General features: G+C 48.3%; 1 protein-coding gene across 3 annotated transcripts in view; it reads left to right on the top strand.

Moving 5' to 3' along the window:
- OSBPL10 (oxysterol binding protein like 10) overlaps positions 1 to 19,956 on the top strand; it is a 196,882-nt gene that overhangs the window by 160,063 nt on the left and 16,863 nt on the right. For all 3 annotated transcript variants that reach the window (XM_084902489.1, XM_084902487.1, XM_084902488.1), the window contains one exon: positions 19,048 to 19,197. In XM_084902489.1, coding sequence (XP_084758615.1) covers positions 19,048 to 19,197 — 150 coding nt within the window. The remainder of the gene's footprint in view (positions 1 to 19,047; positions 19,198 to 19,956) is intronic.

Below are 19,956 nucleotides of genomic sequence, written 5' to 3'. Positions count from 1 at the left end.
TAACCTATTCAAATTGGGTCTCTGCAGATGTAGCTAAATAACCATCAAGGCAGTTTTATTGCTGCTGTCTTATCTGGGTTCTCTCTCAGGGAGTCCTAAAAGCCAGCCAACTGAGTTGGCAGTGTGGCCCCATGCCATTGGGCATCTGTAAGGTGGGATGCCCAAGTGGGCTGGTTTTCACAGCATTCCTCAGGTTTGTCCACAAGAGGAGGTCTATGTAAAGAAATATAGGAAGTGTAGGTAGGCTGTATTAGTTTTCTATTGCTGCTGTAACAAATGGCCACCAATTTAACAAATTAAAAGAACATAAACTTATGATCCTGCACTTCTGGAAGTTAGAAGTCTGACACAGGTCTCAGTGGAAATTCAAGGTGTTGGCAGGGCTATATTCCTTTCTGGAGGCTCTCGGAGAAAATCAGTTTCCTTGGCTCTTTTAGCTTCTAGAGTCAGTCTGCATTACTAGGCCCCTTTCTCTGTCTTCAGGCTCAGGAACATTGCATGTCTTTGACCCTGCTTTCCTTAGTCATCTCCTTCTGGCTTTCCTCTTCTGGCTCCCTCTTGTAAGGATTCCTGTGGTTACATTGGGAACACTGAGATAATTGAGGATAATCTCCCTACTTTAAGATCAGCTGATGAGCAATCTTAATTCTCCACTGCCACATAACCTAACATAGTCACTGCCCTGGGGATGAGGACTTGGACAGCTTTAAGCCATTGTTCAGCCTACCACAGCAGGTGAGGAGGTTGTCAGTCAGCAAATACATTAGATGTACCATGGAAATACCTCTGGCTTAAAAATAGAGGAAATCATTTAATTGCTGCCTTTGAGGAAAGCAGTCAGCTCAGCTGGATGCATTATTGGGAGCAAGTAACTGAACAGTGAAACTTTTCACACTCGCTTTTCCCAGTCTGCCACTGCTCCCCATTGCTTCACCACCACCCAAAAGCCTCAGAATTAAACCAGGCATGAAACCATGAAGTCATTTTTGACAGTTCATTGATTTAGTAACTTGGAAATGGGAGGAGAAGGACTTTAAAAATTGGTGTGAAACAACATAATAGTTGCATTAAAAATATAGCATAAGGCTTATAGGCTTTTAGAAAGTCAGAAGTGAAAGTCCACCATTTCAACTATTCATTCTGATGTTACTGCCTACAAGGGGCAGTGTGTCTCTTCTGGGGAGTTTATTTGCACAGGAAAAAAAAAATTATATATATATATATATATATGTATATATATATATATATATATATATATATATGTGTGTGTGTGTGTGTGTGTGTGTGTGTGTGTGTGTGTATGTATATGTGTGTGTGTATATATATATATATATATATATATATATATATTCTTTAAAACTTTTTATAGCAATTGAATCACACTATAGATAATGTATTTAGAATGTGGCTTTTTAACTTTTAAGTGTGTCTTGGATATCTTTCCATGTCAGTTTTTAGATATTATTTGCATTCCTTTTAATATTATAGTTACAAAGCATTCAACTCTATGAATGTCTGATAATTCATGAAGTCATATACCTCAATTTATTTAACCAATAATTTATTTAACTAGGTGATCCAGTTTTTCTTCTAGAAATGGTACTCTGCACAGTTAAGCAAATATATTTTACACGGTGGAATTTAAGTGGAATGCAGTTGACAGGTGTGGAAATTTAAAATTTTGCTAAGTGTAGCCAAATAGCCTCCAAGATTGAGCCAAATTTATATTCCCACAGCCGTGGGAACGGCTACCACATTCCTGATTTCTCTCCAGCTTTTGTTTTAAAGAAGAAAAATGGCATCTCATTTTAATTTCTGTTTTTAAAATTGTGAATGAAGTTCAGAATACGTTTCACATATTTATTGCCACTTGTATTTCTCTTGTTTTTAATGTCTTGTTTATAGCCTTTGCACATTTTCCAATTCACTTGGACTTTTAAAAATCCCTGTTTTATAAGAACTTATTTTATAGCAAGCCAATTAGTTCGTCATGATGTGGGGCACTGTTTTGTCCATTTCTTGGCTGCACTTTTAGAGTTACGAAGAAGTAATGGACAGCAATCACAGTTACAGTTACCACTGCAAAACCTTTTCCCTTGAAGGATCTTTTCGTTTTAACAGGATTGAGTGTCAGATTCCACTTACTGGTACATCCTTTCACCAAAATGTAGCATTAGTTTCAAATGAGGTTCCAGGATTTCGCCCGCTGCTGTCTGGGACCACCCGGTGGGGTGAGTGTTTGTGTAAAGCTGGCTGTCCTTAGGGAGGTACAGCAGCGATGGGAATGCACAGGAGCTGAATGGTATCTACTTACCCTTCTCGGAAGCAGCATCTCACGAGAATCACATAGTCTTCTCATCACGAGCCTCGGCTTGTTTCCGCTGCCCTCACCCTCTCCCTCCTCTTCGTTCTTGCTCTGAAGCAGATGTGCGGGGGCTCACTCTGTGTCTCCATCCAGGGTGGGATGTTGGTTTTAAAGGCAGTTTTAATGCAGTTTTTAGATCAAGTTGATCCCTTCCTCCCCCCCAAAAAAAATCCCACAAAAACAAACCTACTCAAATGAAAACCAATACTTTTATTTCTCAAAAATGAAGCACTTAATGTCAAAAGTTAAATGTCAGAAGTGGGCTTTTTAATTTTTATTTCTGAAGACACTAGATTATGAGTGGCATGATAAAGTATGCAGTTAAATATTAATTTCAGATCTAGTATTACATCACATGGGTTATTTATAAATTCATGAGGGTTTCGTGGTCTGTTTTGTGGGATAAAGACTTAATGTCCAAGAGTAGAGCATTTGTCAAAATGCTCATGCACGTGACAGAAAACTGAGTTTCGAGAGTCATCTCAGGGCTAAGTTATGCTGGAAAAAGGGAATTCTGTACATGGGAGTGACCTAAAAATAGAAAAGCAAGAACTCCATGTTTAGAAGAGTGTAGATCCTATCTGAGTCTATTTACACCTTCACATCTACATATATACATACACATATGTATGTATATGTGTATATGTGTGTGTATGTATGTATATATATATATATATATATATATATATATATATATATATATATATATATATAAATTTCAGAGAGGAAGGTAGAGGGAGAGAGAGAGAAACATCAATGATGAGAATTATTGATTGGCTGCCTCCCGAACGCCCCCTACTGGGGACCAAACCCACACCCCGGGCATGTGCCCTTGACTGGAATCAAACCCAGGACCCTTCAGTCTGCAGGCTGACTCTCTACCCATTGAGCCAAACCGGCTAGGGCTACTCTCTTCTTTTCATACTTAATAAAATAACCCCACCGTCCTGATCACTAATTGTGCTCACCGCCCGGTGCTCACATTACCCTAGCATGGTTAGAGCTGCCTTGCCGATTTCCACTTGAAGTTTCACTGAAGGAAGCATTTTAGAGCGCGGTATGGTAATGTGACAGTTTTTAAAGTGGAAGACAGGATGAGCCTCGTTCGGATTTTATGGCAGTTGGGATAATATGAAAAAAATATGAATTGCTGCAATTACCCTCTTAGAACACTGAGCATCAATTCACATTTTTATAAAGTACGGGGAAACCTTCCTTTAATAGCCTCTGTCACAGTGGCTCGAAAAAAAAATGGACAGAATGCAAATTAAAAAGCAGAGAAATGCTTATTATTGGAGCCAAAAACTATTGAGTGGGATTTAGAGATTGTAGTTTTAATAGAACCTTATTGGGGCTTCATCATCATAAAATGAAGAGCTGTGGTGCTTTAGTTTTGGGCTGATTTCTTTTTCCCCCTGATAAACACTAGGTCCCGTTTTCTCCCAAATGCTTTTTCCTCGGTTTGTCAAAAATTGCTCAAGCTTCGGGTTGTTTCTGCAATTCCTATCTCTTTTATATATATATATATTGATTTCAGAAAGGAAGGGAGGAGGAGATAGAAACATCAATGATGGGAGAGAATCCCGCATGCTGGGGATTGAACCCACAACCCAGGCATGTGCCCTGACTGGGAACCAAACCATGATGTCCTGGTTCATAGGTCAATGCTCAATCACTGAGCAACACCAGCTGGGCTGAAATTCCTAGCTCTCTTAACTACTGTTGTGTCTGAATCATTGCAATTTTTGAGAGTCAGGAGACGATAATCCGGAAACCCACCTCTTGAAGTGAAATGGCCCAGATCCGCCTGATTTGGGTCCTTCAGAGGCTGGGGTGCGCTGAGTGTGTATTGTCAGGTGTCTGGCGCACAGGAAGCCCGCGATGAGTGTGTTCTGTGTGGCCTGGAGAGACCATGGTCTGCTGGAGAGTTTGAAATGCACTTTGCTTTTTTCCATTATTCATGATGCAATCCCCCTCTGCCTGCAAAGGACAGTAAATGCCTCTTGCTTCTAATGACTTGTAAATCACAAGTAGTCTGTGGTTTGCAACGCCCCTGGTTATTGCCTTTGTGTTATCATACCCTCCCCACGTTTCCTCTGCAGAGAGTCCGCTGGGAATTGCCAAGCGAGAGACATAACTGATTTAAATGGACAGATAAAATTCAGAGTCAGAATTAAATGGCCGGTGTGGCCACTGATGAAAATACAATCACCCTCTTCCACTCAGAGTTTATAGCTTTCCAATTCTGCTTTAGGGCCATCAAATGGAATTTCCAGAATCTGGTCTAACGTTGAGAAGTACAGTTTTCTTTTTTTGTTGTTTGTCCTCACCCAAGGGTATTTATTTTTCCCCCCATTGATTTGTAGAGAGAGTGAAAGGGAGGGGGAGAGGAGAGAGAGAAACATTGAAGTGGGAGAGACACATTGAGGGGTTGCCTCCCACATGTGCCCCAATTGAGGCGCTGCAACTGAGGTACATGCCCTTGACTAGAATCAAACCTGAGACCCTTAGTCCAGTCCATAGGCTGACACTCTAACCGCTGAACAAAACTGGCTAGGCAAGAATACAGCTTTCTTATTCAACTTGTGATGACTACACACATTTTGGAGAAAAGTTCATTTGTCTGTGGTTGGCTCTCCCTAGTATCTAAGGTGGTGCCGTGGCCACACCTGGCACTCAGGATTGGCTTTGGCGACTCAGAAGCAGCCAAGTATCACATCTGCTACTGTCTCTCCCGGGTGCCAGGCCTCTTACACCTGCTGCTTTTCTCTGCTCTTCCCAGAAACCCCCATAGCCTGGGGTCCTTGGAGCCATATTTCTCTAATGCTAGCAGGCATCAGAATCACCTGAAGGGCTTGGCAAAAAACAACACAGACTCTGCAGGGAGTTTGTTGGTCAGTGGTACAGAGTTTGTTTGCAAGGTGAACAAGCTCTAGAAATCTGTTGCACAACAATGTAAATATAGTTCACACTGCTGAACTGCACACCTGAAAATAGTTGAGCCCTAGCTGATTTGGCTCAGCCGATAGAGCGTCCGCCTGTGGACTAAAGGGTCCCAGGTTGGATTCCGGTCAAGGGCATGTGCCCAGGTTGCAGGTTTGATCTCTAGTAGGGGGCCTGGAGGAGGCAGTCAATCGATGATTCTCTCTCATCGTTGATGTTTCTCTTTCTCTCTCTCCCTTTCTCTCTGAAATCAATTATACACACACACACACACACTTAAAAGTTGAGATGGTGACAAATTTTAATCGGATCTAAAGGGATACATTTGTCACCACTCATGGGACTGTACGCTAAGGTCTGTGCCGTGCGCCATATGGGAACTGTACTTCAGTTAGAAAAGAAAAGCCCCCAAACAAGCACGCACAGGTCTGGGGCCCTTGACCGTGCATCTCTATCATGTCTCCTACCTGCGGCTGCAGGTCTGCAACCTCCCGTGAAGCCGGCCTGACTCAGGGCTGCTGTGCGTTCCCACATGGCTTTGCATCTTTCTTCCCGTCCCTCCCTTAGCACTGAAGCCCGTGACTGTGCATCATTTGTGGGGAAAAGCAAGGCAGGCCAGCAATTAGTGGCATCAAGTGTAGCGTCTGAAATTAGCCCTAATATGGCGCCATCAATTTGAGCTCCATTGTGTTTACTTTTTGAATAGAGGCATTTGCCATCTGCAGAATCAGAAGAAATCCGTCAGCCAGCACAAAGCATAAATCAATAATAAATTTAAACCACGGATACAGAAAGCCAGAATTCTATTCTTGGCGTGCATCGGTGGTTACAATGGAAGCAAATTGTAGCTGGTAGAATTCAAGTTTTCAGGCACAGAATCATTTGATTCCTATTGGATACCTCGCAGACGTGATTCTTCACCATTTTGTTTCTGGGGTGAAGACGCCTGCAAAATTATTCTTTGGGGATTCATTAGGAATTTCAGATTTTCAAAGCAATCTGTTCTCACCGAGCTTGATGTTACCAAGAAGGTAAGGAAAGAGGCACAGCAGTAACCTGCGAGGGACCCACAAAACTCACACGTGAAGTTTTGGAGAAGGAAGGGATTGCTCCTGCCCTAACATGCATTGTGGCACTGGTGCCGTTTTTGCAAAGAAGAAACAGGTGTTGGAAGGTGTACCAATGATTTGGAAGGACATGAAAGATGTAGAGCGGTACCGTCCAATGGAACTTGTTGCGGTGATAAAAGTGTTTTCTTTGTACACTGACCAGTAGGGTAGCCACTAGCCACATGTGGCTGTGGTGTGCTTAAAGTGCGGCTGGTGCCACTGAGGAACTGAATTTTAAGCTTTATTTCATTTTCATAGCTCCATGTGGCCAGTGGCTCCTGCACTGGGCAGTACACATCTTGGGGGGAGGAGGGGGAGTATGCATGTGTTATAGTCTGTGGAGGCTGGACGAGGCTAGGTGAGGGGCAGGAGGGGAAGGGAGAGAGCAGTCAGGAGGAAGAAAGCCTTCCATGTTGGGCTGAGTGAGTGGCTAGTTTCCTCTGGGAACTGGGACAGCAGTTGAAGACTTTTGAGCAGAGGCGTTCAGTGGTGTGACACAGGAGTCCCGAGCAGAAAGATAATCCACAGCATGTTAGGATCATACAGTGCCCGGCCACAGGCCTAGAGTGTAAGAGCGGAGACGAGGAGAGGCCGGGATGCATGGACCAGGTGGAGGCCTGGATGTTGGGGTGCTGGGGAGGTGGGTCGGCCAACCTGCAGGACTAGAGTCTGGATGACTAAGAGGATGTGGGCAAAATGGAAGTCGGTGCTAGTGGGACCCTCGTCATGTGTGTGTGTGGGTCTGAGGGGGGGGGGAGGGGAGGGGAAAGGAGGTGGTAAGAGCTTTCCTCCCGGCTGAACGCTACCTTCCCCTGTGAGTCTTCCCGGCCGTATTCCATGGCCCGCGGTGGCCTAAGAGAAACCCACCTGCAGATATTTTTTGGCCGGTTTTGCTGCGCGCTCTCCCTGCCACTTTTAGTGCTTCCTTTTTGCTCCGATCTGCCTGCCACTAACTTTTACTCTTTCCCCCTTTGCTTCCCGTGCCCTGTGATAGCTCACTGTTTGGTCTCACAAATGGGAACCCAAACCAAACCACTGTCTGCAGAGCAAGGCTGCAGCTTCCCAGGGAGGCGAGGCCATGCCCTGTGCCGTCTGTGCTTCTAACCGTGCATCACACAGAGCCCGGCGCGTGTATTTGCTGAATCGAGGAAAAGGGGGGATGTGGAGCATGTCGCCGGCCCCTCCCCGGTGCCTGTCGGTCCCCTCACACTGGACCATGGCGTAGGAGTCCTCTGGGTTGGTCCTCGGTGCCTCATCGCCCCTGCCCATAGTCAATCCCCGTGGGGCCTGGGTTACATTCTCCAGCCCATAAGAAAGCATCAGTGGTTCTCCCTTCCAAAGGGGAAAGCCAAATGGTTGCTTCATCTTCTCATTCAACTAGTACGCCAGTGTCAGGGACTATTTTTGTTGGGGACACAGCAGGGAACAAAACACAGTCCTGGTTCTTGAGAGCTGACCCTCGACAATGGGGAGATACGGTAAATGGGTCTACAGTAGATACCGTTGAGAGCGATCCGTGCCAAGAGAAGTAGAACTGGGGACAGTGACAGAGGGAGGTGGTGATGGCCAGGAAGCGGCCCTGGTCAGGGTCAAGGAAGTAACGGTCTGAGCGAAGTGAGAGGGTGAGCCACGCACAGATGTGGAAGGAGAAGAGTGGTGGCAGCAGGTGCAAAGGCCCTGAGGCAGTCATGGAGGAACCAGAGGTGGCTGGTGGGGGATGAGTGGAGAAGAGAAGGAAGTGTGATGGAAGGAAGATGAGAGAAGTGGGAAGAGTTTTGAGCATAGAAGTTCCCTAAAAGCTGCTTTATGATTCCAGGTGCTTTTTGGCTGCCCTGAGGAGACATATAGTAGAGGAGGGGCCGTGAGAGACTAATTGGGAGGCTGTTGCCATCTGAGTTGAGTGATGACAGTGCCATGTGCCCACCAGGGTGGTGGAGGTTGTGAGAAGCGATCAGATCTGGGTATAATTTGCAGGATTTGCTGATGGGTGTGTTGGGCGGTTGAGCCACAAGCAAGAGGGAGGAGTTGGGGATGGTGCCAAGGTTTTTGGCTGAGTGACTGGAAACATGAAGCTGTCCTTTACTGAAATGGGGAGGATGACATTTTGGAGGTGTGCATCGAAAGGCCTGGTTTGGACATCCAAAGTTTGATGTTCTTATTAGATAAGTTAATTGTATATTGCTATTTATAACAAACGATCCCAGGTTTGAAACAACATGTTTCCTAACAGTCCTGCTGGCCACATGTCCGATACCGGTCTCGCTGGGCTAAAGTCAAAGCGTTGGCGGGGCCATGTTCTTTTCTGGCAGCTGTTCCGGGAGAACTTGTGTCCCGGCCACTTCTGGATTCCAGAGGCTTCCCGCTTTCCCTGGCTTGTGGCCCCTTCCTCCACCTTCAAAGCCAGCAAGGCTGCATTTCTCTGGCCACACTTTAGTTACATCGTTTTCCACTGCCAGGAAAGAGTCTCCCGTCCTTTAAGGATGCACGAGATTATATCTGGGTAACCGGGAGACTCTCCCCACCTCAAGGCCCTGAGCTGAATTACATCTGTAAAGACTCTGGTGTCTGCAAAGTACCACATTCGCAGGTTCCAGGGACTAGGGCACCCCTGGACCTCTATCCGCCACAGAGAGCTCAGGGGGAGATGATGATTAGGCGGCCGGAGACACAAAGCTGGAGTTCAAGAGAGAAGGCTGACCGTGAGCTATAAATTTAGAAGTCATAAATCAGAGTGTCAGTGGTTTGAAGCCCTGGCTTCAGATGGGCTCCCCAAGGGAACACATCTAGTCATAAGGTCAAACCACTTACCGTCCGGCCTCCGCCAGACTTCCCCAATCGTCCCATTACTCCTTCTGTCGGGATGCCCCCCCTTCTCCCGCTGCCCTAAGTGCTGCTCTGTGGGGAGACCCAGCCCAGGGTCTGTCTCTGTGCAGGCCTCTCGGGTCACCCAGGTCATGACCTTCCTTCTGTCCTTGTTGACTTTGCATCATGTGTTCTTTTAGTTTTTATTTTAATTTTTAAATACCAGCTTTTTTGATATGTAATTCACATGCCATATAATTAACCCACTTAACGTATGCCATTCCATGAATTTTAGCATAGTCACAGATATGTGCCGCCCCTGCCATTTTAAACTCTTTTCATCACCTCTGAAAGGAGCCCCATACCTCTAGCTACCACCCCCTATTCCACCCATCCTCTGAGCCCCTGCCAACCACTCACCTCCTTTCTGTCCCTATTGATTCGCCTGTTGGGGATGTCTCATACAAGTGGGATCATATACATGCGGTCTTGTGTGACTGGCTGTCCTTTTAACTTTAAATCTGGATTTTGCCTTTGCACACTCCAGTTTTCACCATTTTTGAAAAATCAGTCATTCCTCAATTTTTATTATTATTTTTTTTTATTGAGCACCCATTAGAAAAGACTAGCAATTGTATCGGGATTCTAAAAAACCCATATTCGGCAGGATTCCTGTCACCAAGGAGTTCTGATTCGGGTAAGCTGACAAGCCCGGGGCCACCACTGTCCCCAGCATTCTTCCGTCCGGACCCTGGAGGTGACTTCTAAGTCCAGTCTCCCCAGAGCCCCAAGTAGCCAGCTCAGATCACCAGTGTTCTCTCCCACAGGGACCTGAGGTTCCTGCTCCTGTTGGGAAGCAGCCGTGCGGGCACATCAGTGCAGTTCCGTAGGTGCCAGTGGGCGTGCACAGGGTGTTTAGATTCTTTGTGAGGATGGAGGTGCCCACAGTTCAACTGTGGTTGAACTGCCTCAAATGATGAGTCGGAACTCACCGGTTCCACCGGGGCTGGAGGAAAGAAAGATCAGGCACTCAAGGTTGTTGAATGCAGAGACCCTGTCTTAGCATCCTTATATTCTTTTTATTTTAATGTATTTTTGTGGAGAGGGAGGGGGAAAGGGAGAAGTAGATAGAAACATAAGTGCTGAGAGAGGATCCTTGACTGGTTGCTTCTTGTATGCCCCTTACTGGAGATCGAGCCCACAACCCAGGCTCCCCAAGGGAACGAGTCTAGTCATAAGGTCTGGAATGGAGGGACCTTTCAGTCCACAGGCTGACGCTCTATCCACTGAGCCAAACCATCTAGGCCATCCATATATTCTAATACCGAATGTGCTTTTCTAATTGGGGGCATCCGAGGCGGCTGGGGTGATGGGAACTTTCTCAGACCTGGGCCTGCTCTCCACTCCGTGCACCCTGTGTCTTAGCTCTTTGCTTCTCCTCTTACCAGCGGCCAGGAAGGCTAGAATGGATCTCGCATGAGTTCCTTCCCTACCTTTCCCGGCCTTCTAGGGAACATGGCCACATGGGTGGCGTGCCCCCTGCTCCTGTCACTCTAGACTAGGGGTGTCGAACTCAATCAGAGAAGGGGCCAAAATCTAAAATCCAGCCTAAATCGCGGGCCGAATGGTTTACTGAACAGTCATAAACTGACAATGTCATAAACTGACAGCGGAGTGCAGTGATGACAGCGCGGTGCGGGCCACATTGCAAGGCCTGGTGGGCTGGATTTGGCCCGCGGGCCTTGTGTTTGACACATGTGCTCTAGACCGTAGCTGGTCTTCTAGGGCTAGTTGATGGCCTATCTCTCTGATTCACTGTCCTTGCTGCTTGTGTTTGTTTCTTGTGGTTTCTGGGTCTGCTGTGCACTTGGCTGAGACTTTTTTTTTTTTCTTTTTTTTTTTTTTTATAGAGAGGAAGGGAGAAGGATAGAGAGTTAGAAACATCGATCAGCTGCCTCCTGCACATTCCCTACTGGGTATGTGCCCCCAACCAAGGTACATGCCCTTGACTGGAACTGAACCTGGGACCCTTCAGTCCTCAGGCCGACGCTCTGTCCACTGAGCCAAACCGGTTAGGGCTTGGCTGAGACTTGTTTGACATTTCTGTGAATTCCCTCCCGGTGCAGCCCCAGATCCAGGACCTGAAGGTCAGGGCCATGGCCTGTGTGGGGGCCCTGGACCTTTTGCAGGTCCAGAGCCCTGAGTGTCCTCACTGCTGGGGGGGCCTGGGAAAGGAGCATGGGCTGCATCATACAGCTTCCAGGGGGGTGCTGCGGAAGGAGGGGGTCCGGGGGAGGCTTAAGCAGTGGCTTCCAGATTCACAAGCCCACAGGTGCCGCCACGTACCCAGTGCGAAAGCCACAGGCCAGAGCAGTGGCGTTTGCCAGGCATTTCCTCTGAGCTGTGGGTGGTTCCGCCTCCGTTTCACAGACCAGGACCCTGAGCCTGACGGGCGGAAGGTAGTGCTTGCAGGGTTAACACTCAGGGCTGCCTCTGCACCAAAGCTCTCCTTTTATGCTTCCACACTTCCTGGGATGCTGGGATTGTGTGCTGTTCTGTTCTTGTGGCCTCTTTCTTTTCCTCCTCGTGACTTTGATCCCTGTGCTAACGAGCTTCCTGGCCGTTTGGAAATGCGATCCATGCTGCCAGCCAGCGACACCCAGAACGAGGGCTCTGGGGACCCTGCCCCTCAACCCCGCCCAGCTTTGCTCTCAGGAAGTCCCGGCCTGGATGTGGTTTGCAGTGCTAGACATCGAGGCCAAAGGCACTCGGCTGTGTGGCTTGTGGCCTCTTGGTTCCTGCATGTGGGCGGCCGGGACTCTGCTGCTGCTGCTGCTGCTGCTGCTTGTGCTTTTTGGTCCTTTCTTTAGACTGTCTTTGTTCCTTCCCCGCTCCTCTCTTTGGTGCTTTCATTTGCTTTCCAAGCAGATAATGTGGAAATGAGGAAAGGACCGAGGCTGCCGTCGCCTCCTCTGAATGCTTGGAGAGGAGCCCCGACGGGTAGAATGATCCCTGACTGTCTCGGCTGATGCTGTCCCTCTGCCTTCCAGGGCGTGCTTGACTGAAACTTAACCCTCTCTGCAGGTCGGCCCCTTTGCTCAGGAGGAGCCTCTGTCCTTCCCGTCTATGAGAGCCAAGTGTGGCAAGTGTGTGTGTATGTGTGGTTAGAGCAAGACAGCAGCGCCGCCCCTGGGAGGCAGCCGAAGGACTGGGATGTCAGTGGCCACCAACTCACATCTCCAAAACGGCAGCTGGGACCACGCTGTGTGGGCATGCTTGTGCTCGAACCTCTTAAGGATCAGAGACAACGCCTCCGTCGGGTCTCCCCGCCCCCCCTCCCCCCGCAGCGGCCTCATTGTACCTACCTCCAAATGGCAAGACGAAGTCCCCTAAATAGGGTGGTGGCCTTCGGCGCGCAGTTTTGCCACCCGGCTTTGGACGTGGCTCCACATAGAACAGAAGGATGTTTGAGACGGAAGATGTTGCACGGGAAGAGCCTTCGGCAGCTGCCCTGCCTGAGGGCCAAGGTGCATCCGCTGAGCTAGACACACCATCTGAAGACCATAAGCTCCCTGGTATGATTTCTGACCAGGAGAGAGCATCATCCAGTCAACTGAGGGGCCCTCCGCCCAGCACGTGGGGGAGTTAGAGGCAGGCGCAGAAGAGACCGTTCCGGAGGAGACGTGGGAAGGACAGTAGGCCATCAGGAGCAGCCACTCTTCCATTCCTATCACAAAACGTTTACGTCTGCGTGTGTCCTCAGGGGAGGTAGTTCTCCCCAGCATGTGAGGGAGAGGGCCCTGCACTTGATAGTCGTGCGATGACCATTTCTTCCTGGGGGACGAGGGACCAAAATGCCAAGAGGAATTCGCGGGACTGCGGCCCATCTCTGTTCACCCCAGGCTGGGCGGATGCCATTGACTGGTGTACTGAGCTGGACTGCGTCTTCGCGTGCAGCTACGCCAGTGTTCGTGACCTTGGGCTGCGAGAGGGGGCTTCCTAGGATGTAAAATATTACTGATGTGAAGATACACTATTGAGGGCTAAGGAATGATTGTGATACGTTGGTTAAATATGCTGTGAATATTGAAATGAAAAAGGAAATGACTGGAGGGAAAGGGGACTGAATCCTTGGTTTTATGGATTCCATAAATGATGTCAATGACAGTAACACCATTATCATTAGAACCCCCCCCCCAAAAAAAAACTGGTTCAGTAGTTGGTCCCTGGGCACCTGTACCTCTTAGACCAGAGGTGGGGAGCATCTGGCCTGTACCTGTATAAGGCCCTCGAAATCATTTGGTCTGGCCCTGCCAAGGCATTAGGAGTGAGTTCATTAAATGTCTGACCAAATACAGCAGGCTGATTTTTAAGCCGATAATTTTGTATGGCCCACAAATGATGATATAAATATCCAATGCCCCTTGGCAGAACAAAGGTTCCCCACCCCTGCCTTAGACACTCAGAACCCTTGCTTCTCTTCCAGTAGTCACTGTGTTTCTTCATTCTTCTCCTTGGTCTTTTACTTACCTTCCTTCCCATCTCTCCGGCCCCCTAACCCGTATCCATGTTTCAGCTTCACATTTCTCTTTTCCTAGTCCCTTTCATTTTCTGGCAGACCAACTTCTATTGATTCTTATTCCCTAGGGGACAGAAGCAGATTTGCCCTGGTGGCCATTGCTGCATGTGATTGCATGCTCTGTGTAGTTGTGGGATGAGAAGTAAGTTACCTGTGAGGACACACGTTCCCTGGTTACTCCTTTGCCCGGGCTGCTGTCTGTCATGACGTTTCTCTCTCTTGAGGACATGGAGGGTGGTGCTTTGGGTCTTTTCGTCCACTGCCCACCTTTCTGTGGTCCTCACGACACTAGGCTTCCTTCCTGGCATGGCTGGGTTTCCCCATTTTCCCATAAAGACACCATCTGCTCAATGTTTGCTTTTTGTCTTTCAGTAGCAAGGCTCTTTGGTGTGGCTCGGTTCGCCCCATGCCTCCATGCCAAGCTAGCCGTGTGCGTGGAGAGATGCCAGGCTTTAAAACGATGGCACTACAGTGTGCTCGCTGCTGGAGGAGAATTGGATGTTCTTGCTCTCCCTGGCTGTGTTTCCTGTCCTGGCTCAGGTGGACTTTCAGGATAGTGACAGATCACTTTAATTCCATGTGTTCGGTTTTGCGGATGATGCTTATTGACTTGGGCAGAAGACCACACTGCAGGAGCCTACTTAGTCCGTGTAGACCCCCTGGCATCTGCATGTCTGTGATGTAACGGCTCTGGCATGGACTTGCTCCCTATTCAACAGGAAAAGGGCTTCTTCAGAGCTTGGTTATGCCACCCCACAGGCCTCTCCCCAAGTGGTTCAACTCTGAGGGAGGATTTAGCCCTTGGAGGGAAGACCCTAAGCTAATAGGCATGGATAAATCAAGAGGACGTTAGTAGGTCAAACTGCTTATACGTTATTGGCTGCACTTCTCTGAACGCCAGGTTTTGGTTAAGAAAGAAGCGAAGGTCATTGTGGAGAAAGAATGGGTTGGATGTGCACTGTCTGAGAAAAGGAAAATAGCAATGAGGCTCAAGAAAGGGGAATAGATTTGAGGGAGGGGGGTGTAGTGAGGCCTGCGGTAAGGAAATGAATGGACTCTGAAAATAAATGTCTGTTTCCTGGTTTTTCCTGGAACTGACCCAAACTGTAGTTAAATTACATATGTGTGTTGAATAAAATAGATTGGAATGCCGGTCTTGCTTGGAAGTTACATTTGTATTGAAAAAAAAAATCAGATTTTTGTTAAAGAGAGTCCCCTACAATGGTGTCCCCCTGGAGAAGACTGTTGTTGAACACAGTCACACTTCTGCTTCTGGTTTGGGCCTCACCCTAGTTTTGTGGGCGTGCTGCCCCCTGCTGGGTGAGAAGTGGCAGTGTGGTTAAGGGCAGGGGTGCATCTGCAGATGCTCAGACTGATTGGACCGCTTCCTACCATAAGAGTCTCTCCCTATTACAGGATCTCGGACCCTTTGGTTCCTGAGAGGCCCCGAGGTCAGCCCAGGGCCAGACACTCTTCTAAGTATCCAAGATCAGCAGGGATCCCTTGTCTCCAGAAAAATGCCCAGACATGCAATTTTTATATAAAACATCAAGGGCTGTGATAGATATCTTAAGGAGTGTCCGTAGGGCCCAGATTAAGAACCCTTGTTCTGGGGCACAGGTCACACAAAGCTACCAAGGAGTGGCCCCCAAACCCCAGCCTGCCACGTGGCCTTCTGCGCTTCATCAGATTTCTTGTCCTCGCCCGCATTTGCTAATAGGCATGATGAGTCGCTTGATTTTTGTAGCCCCGAGTTGTTCACATGGAAGAAATACTGAGTCATAATTTTTGTTTTTATTAAGAACCTCATTATTCCAAAGCCTGCTTCTCTTTCAAACACATTTTAATTCCATTTTATCTTCAAGTTTGGGTACATTTTTATGGCTGAGCTGGCTGGCTCATTTGCAAAGATCTCTGGGGGATGAGGTCTTTAAAGATTCTTCTTAAGTCTTATGAATTTTCTCAGCATCATAAAACCACTTCTCATTTGACCACCTCGAGGCAGTTGTCATCACTTTACAAGCAGAAATCCATAGGGATCCCAGGGTGTGGGCATGTGGGGATGCCCCAGACAGTAGCAGAGCCCTGGGAGAGGGAGGGTGAAAACGCAGATGGGCACATGGGCCTGATTATGGAGAACAGACTGAGAGCCAGTGCCCATTAGCGCTGTTTTGGATTTTACATCAGAGTAGCAGAATCAACAACCCTTGACCCCAAAAGGGAAGAAGGCTTTCTGTCTTTAAAACTTTTCCCAAGCCTGTCTGTCCATTTCTTTTATTACTACTATTATTTAATTTCAGAGAGAGGAAGGGAGAGGCAGAGAGGATGGAACATTAATAATGACAGAGAATCATTGGTCAGCTGCCTCTTGCACGCCCCCTACTGGGGACTGAGCCCGCAACCCAGGCATGTGCCTTCATTGGGAATTGAACTGTGACCTCTTGGCTCATAGGTCGATGCTCAACCACTGAGCCACATGGGCTGGACCAAACCCTCCATTTCTTGCAGTGTTTGCTATCAGGTGCTTTGTGGGTGTTGACGTATTTATGTTGCCAATGGGCACCTTTTGAACTGAGTCCCACAGTTCTATCCATGCAATGCCTTCAATTTGGACCCAAAACAGAGGGCGGTCTCAACTTCCTGCAAAGGACTGAGTCCCAGTGAGGGTGGAATTGTGGCTATTCTTTAAGACAGCAGTCGCCAACCTTTCAGGCCTTACAGACCTCTAGAGGTCCATGGACCACCGGTTGGTGACCACTGTCTAAGATGTTTCACTAACAATGTGGTGAATGAAGCAGCTTTTTTTTTTTTTTTTTTTTTTTTTAAAGCCCCTGATTGTTTACTTGAGGTTGGGCAGGAGGATTTTTTGCAAACCTTCCCGTAAGAGAAAGGGCAAGCTCTCAGAAGCTGTGGGAGACAGAACTATTGCTGGATCCTTGCCTCTGCTTAAGGCACTGCTTGCTAAGGATCTGAGCCAAGGAGGCAGATGGGTGTCGGGCTCCCCTCAGCCTCTCTTCCCTTGGCAGGACTTCAGGGCCCCAGGAGCTCTGACCCTGGTTTCTGGGGCCCATGTACCAGCCCTCCTTCTCTCTCCTGGAGCCAGTGTCTCTGAGAGTCATCAGCAGACACAGAGGAAACGTGATGTCGCGTGTGATGGTAAGGGCTGAAGAGGCTCGTGTGCACATTCATGCACATTCTTTGTGTCACGTAGCCGGTTCTTGCTGAAGGCTTCCTTGGTTACTGGAATGGGGGATGAGCTGGGCTTAACTTTCAAGTCAGGCCGACAGCAGGAGGCAGTGGCGGTCCCAGGTGGTCTGTGAGCACGTGGCACCCAGTGGGGTATTGAGTGGGTAGGATGGCGAGTTCTCTGTGTACCGGCTTGTGGGCAAATGGGAAATCCCATTTTCAGAAGAAAGGATCATTCTTTAATTCAGAAAGCTTATGGCTGCCTCACCGGAGCTATTGATTTGTTTAGCTTGCAATCAGTACTTTGTGAGAACGACTCATTTCAAGCAGAAATAATTGCTCTCAAAATGTAGCTACCTTTGTTGTTGAGATGTTTAAGGACTTTGCCTGCCACCCCCACGCCCTTTCTCCCAAAGCAAGATGCCCAGGCATGATCCTTGCCTCCCCAAGCTGCCCTGGGTTGAGGGGAAGTCTGTTGATAACAAATTACCGCCTACCAGGTCACCACAAAGAAGTAGCAACTGCCTGGCTGGCCTAGCTCAGTGAGTGAGCGTCAACCTATGAACCAGGAGATCACATTTTGATTCCAGTTCAGGGCACATGGCCGGGTTGCGGGCTCGTCCCCTGTGTGTGGGGCGTGCAGGAGATAACCTATCGATGATTCTTTTATCATTGATGTTTCTCTCTCTCTCTCTTTCTCCCTTCTACCCTCCTCTCTGAAATCAATCACTTGCCGATGATGCCACACATTGCGATGAGGCCAGACACGCTCTGGAGGAAACCCAAGCCTGGGCTGGGGAAAGCCCCCTGGACATCACTGAGGCGGCCCCACTGTCGGCCCAGACGTGGGGTTACTCAGAGAAGGCTTGGAAAATGGCTGTTTAATTTCAAATTTTAAAAATGCCTACCTGGGGCAGGGGGAGTACCTTGTCTCCTCTGGGGTGCTTGCAAGGAAGGGCTGGCACGTGTCTGTTCGGCCAGACAGTTACAACTACCTCGACCACTGAGATCAACTTTGCGGATTGGAAGTGCCTTCAAATAAAATGAGATAGTTCTGTCCAGTGTGGTTTATAAACCGTTCATTTTTGCATGGACATTGGGGCAAGTCTGTATGCTTTTATAGGTAATACCTTTGAGCCTTCACTTCTGTATGCTGACGTCACTGTGTCTGGCAGTCCTTAGGAACAGTGGTATAATGTTGTGTGCAGTGTTTTTGTTTACATGTAAACAAGCACCATAAGGACAAAGATAAGTGTGCAGTGGTTACTACTTTTTTCAGCAGAGTTCTGCAGACAGCTCGACATGGTCGCCAGAAAACTTCTTGGGTCTTGAAAACTTTGTGTGCAGTCATTCCCTTCTGCACATTCTGTTTATTCACTTGCCTGTTGTTGTTTTGATTTCTATGTCCTTGGAAAAATGGAGCTGAGCAATTGCATTAATAAACTTGCATGAGGAAAGCAGGGTCTGGTGGCCAGCATGGACCTCAGCATTCTTACAAAGCCTCCGAGTTGGTCTTGACCTTCTCATTTTTGCCTCCGTCCCTAGATGAATGCCAATTCACTTTTCACACTTGCTGTTGTGATATTAATTGATGTAAAACAGTCAAGGGTACATTTTCTCACAAAATAAGGTAATTTCAGCCTGTCCCTTGGGTATCAGATCTTTCCCTTAAACACAGAAAAAATTGTATTAGATATAAAGTGTCCTGGGTTGTGCTAGTTAATAGAATATTGTTTGGGAGTGGCCAAGGTTAAGGGGGCTCATTCCTGAATGTTAGTTTCTTAAAGGACAGGGAGCTTTCTTGTCAGGGGACCTCCTTAGGCCAGAAGGCTCACTCATAGGACGTGGTGGGGAGATCGGAGGGCATGTGCAGTAGCTCAGGATGACCTGCATCCCAAAAAGGGTCATCCTCCACCCTGTGGCCAATAGTTCTGGCTTAGAGAGAGATTCTTCCTGGGGCAGAACCGGGCTCCCTCCGTCATTGCCAAGTGTATGGGTTCGCGTGCTGTGCTGCTCCCTTCCCCCGGACCCGCTGCTGACTTTTATTGATGATCTTTTTGTAGCCGAACTCAGGCCCTGAATTGGTTTTGTCCGAAGATGAAAAAAGTGACACTGAAGACAAGGAAGAGGCAGAACTGGGCGTCATGGAGGATCAGCGCAGTGTAATTCTCCATCTCATCTCGCAGCTCAAACTTGGAATGGATTTGACCAAGGTAGGTGGGCGTGTCCTCCTGGGTGCGTGGCCAGTTGTTTGGGTGTCGTCTCTACCTCTCAGTCTTCCCGGCTCATCATCTTTTCTTTGTGGGGAGGCCGGGAAAGCCGAGGGGGTGAGCTCAGAGTTGCAGCCGAGTCTGGCTATTCCAGGAATTACTGGGAAGGAGACTCGTGCTCATCCCCAGAGCGTGCGCCTTGCATTTGCTTCCTTGCGGGAGCTGCGAGGTGACAGGGCAGGGAAGCGTCAGAAAAGCATAGGAGATGATAAGGGAACGTCAGGAAGGAGACTTTCATTTCCTGCTGTGTCCTAGAGAAGGTTACAGATGGCCTAATGCCAGGTATTTTGTGGAAGAGCCACACTCAAGGGGCCTAAGAGCCACATGTGGCTCGCGAGCCGCGGTTTGCCAACCACTGGCCTACGGAGATGGATACGACCAAGTGGCCACAAGGAGAAACCAGGATGAAGCAAAACAGTGGAGCCAGAGCGAGGCCATTGTGCACACGGAGGCATGCCCTGCTGCTGCTGTCACTCGCTATCCCTTCTGGTCCCCGGAGGCAGCCTTCCTGGTGATCCAATCCCATGGTCGCCGTGCAGAGAAACAAACCCGCTGGTGGGTACAGGTGCCACTAACCCTTCCTGGCGGTGAATGACCTGCCCTTTATTTTGTCAGGTTGGGTTTTTGTGTGTATTTCCCCTGTTTCCTTAAAGGATTACACAGATCCATCTCGGAGGGTGCCTTGGCCTCTCTTTGTGTGCT

Source organism: Pipistrellus hanaki, assembly GCF_964339955.1.
Source record: "Pipistrellus hanaki genome assembly, chromosome: 13".
NCBI classification, from domain to species: Eukaryota; Metazoa; Chordata; class Mammalia; order Chiroptera; family Vespertilionidae; genus Pipistrellus; species Pipistrellus hanaki.
The sequence above is the reverse complement of the archived record's forward strand: the minus strand, read 5'-3'. Positions and strand labels throughout refer to the sequence as shown.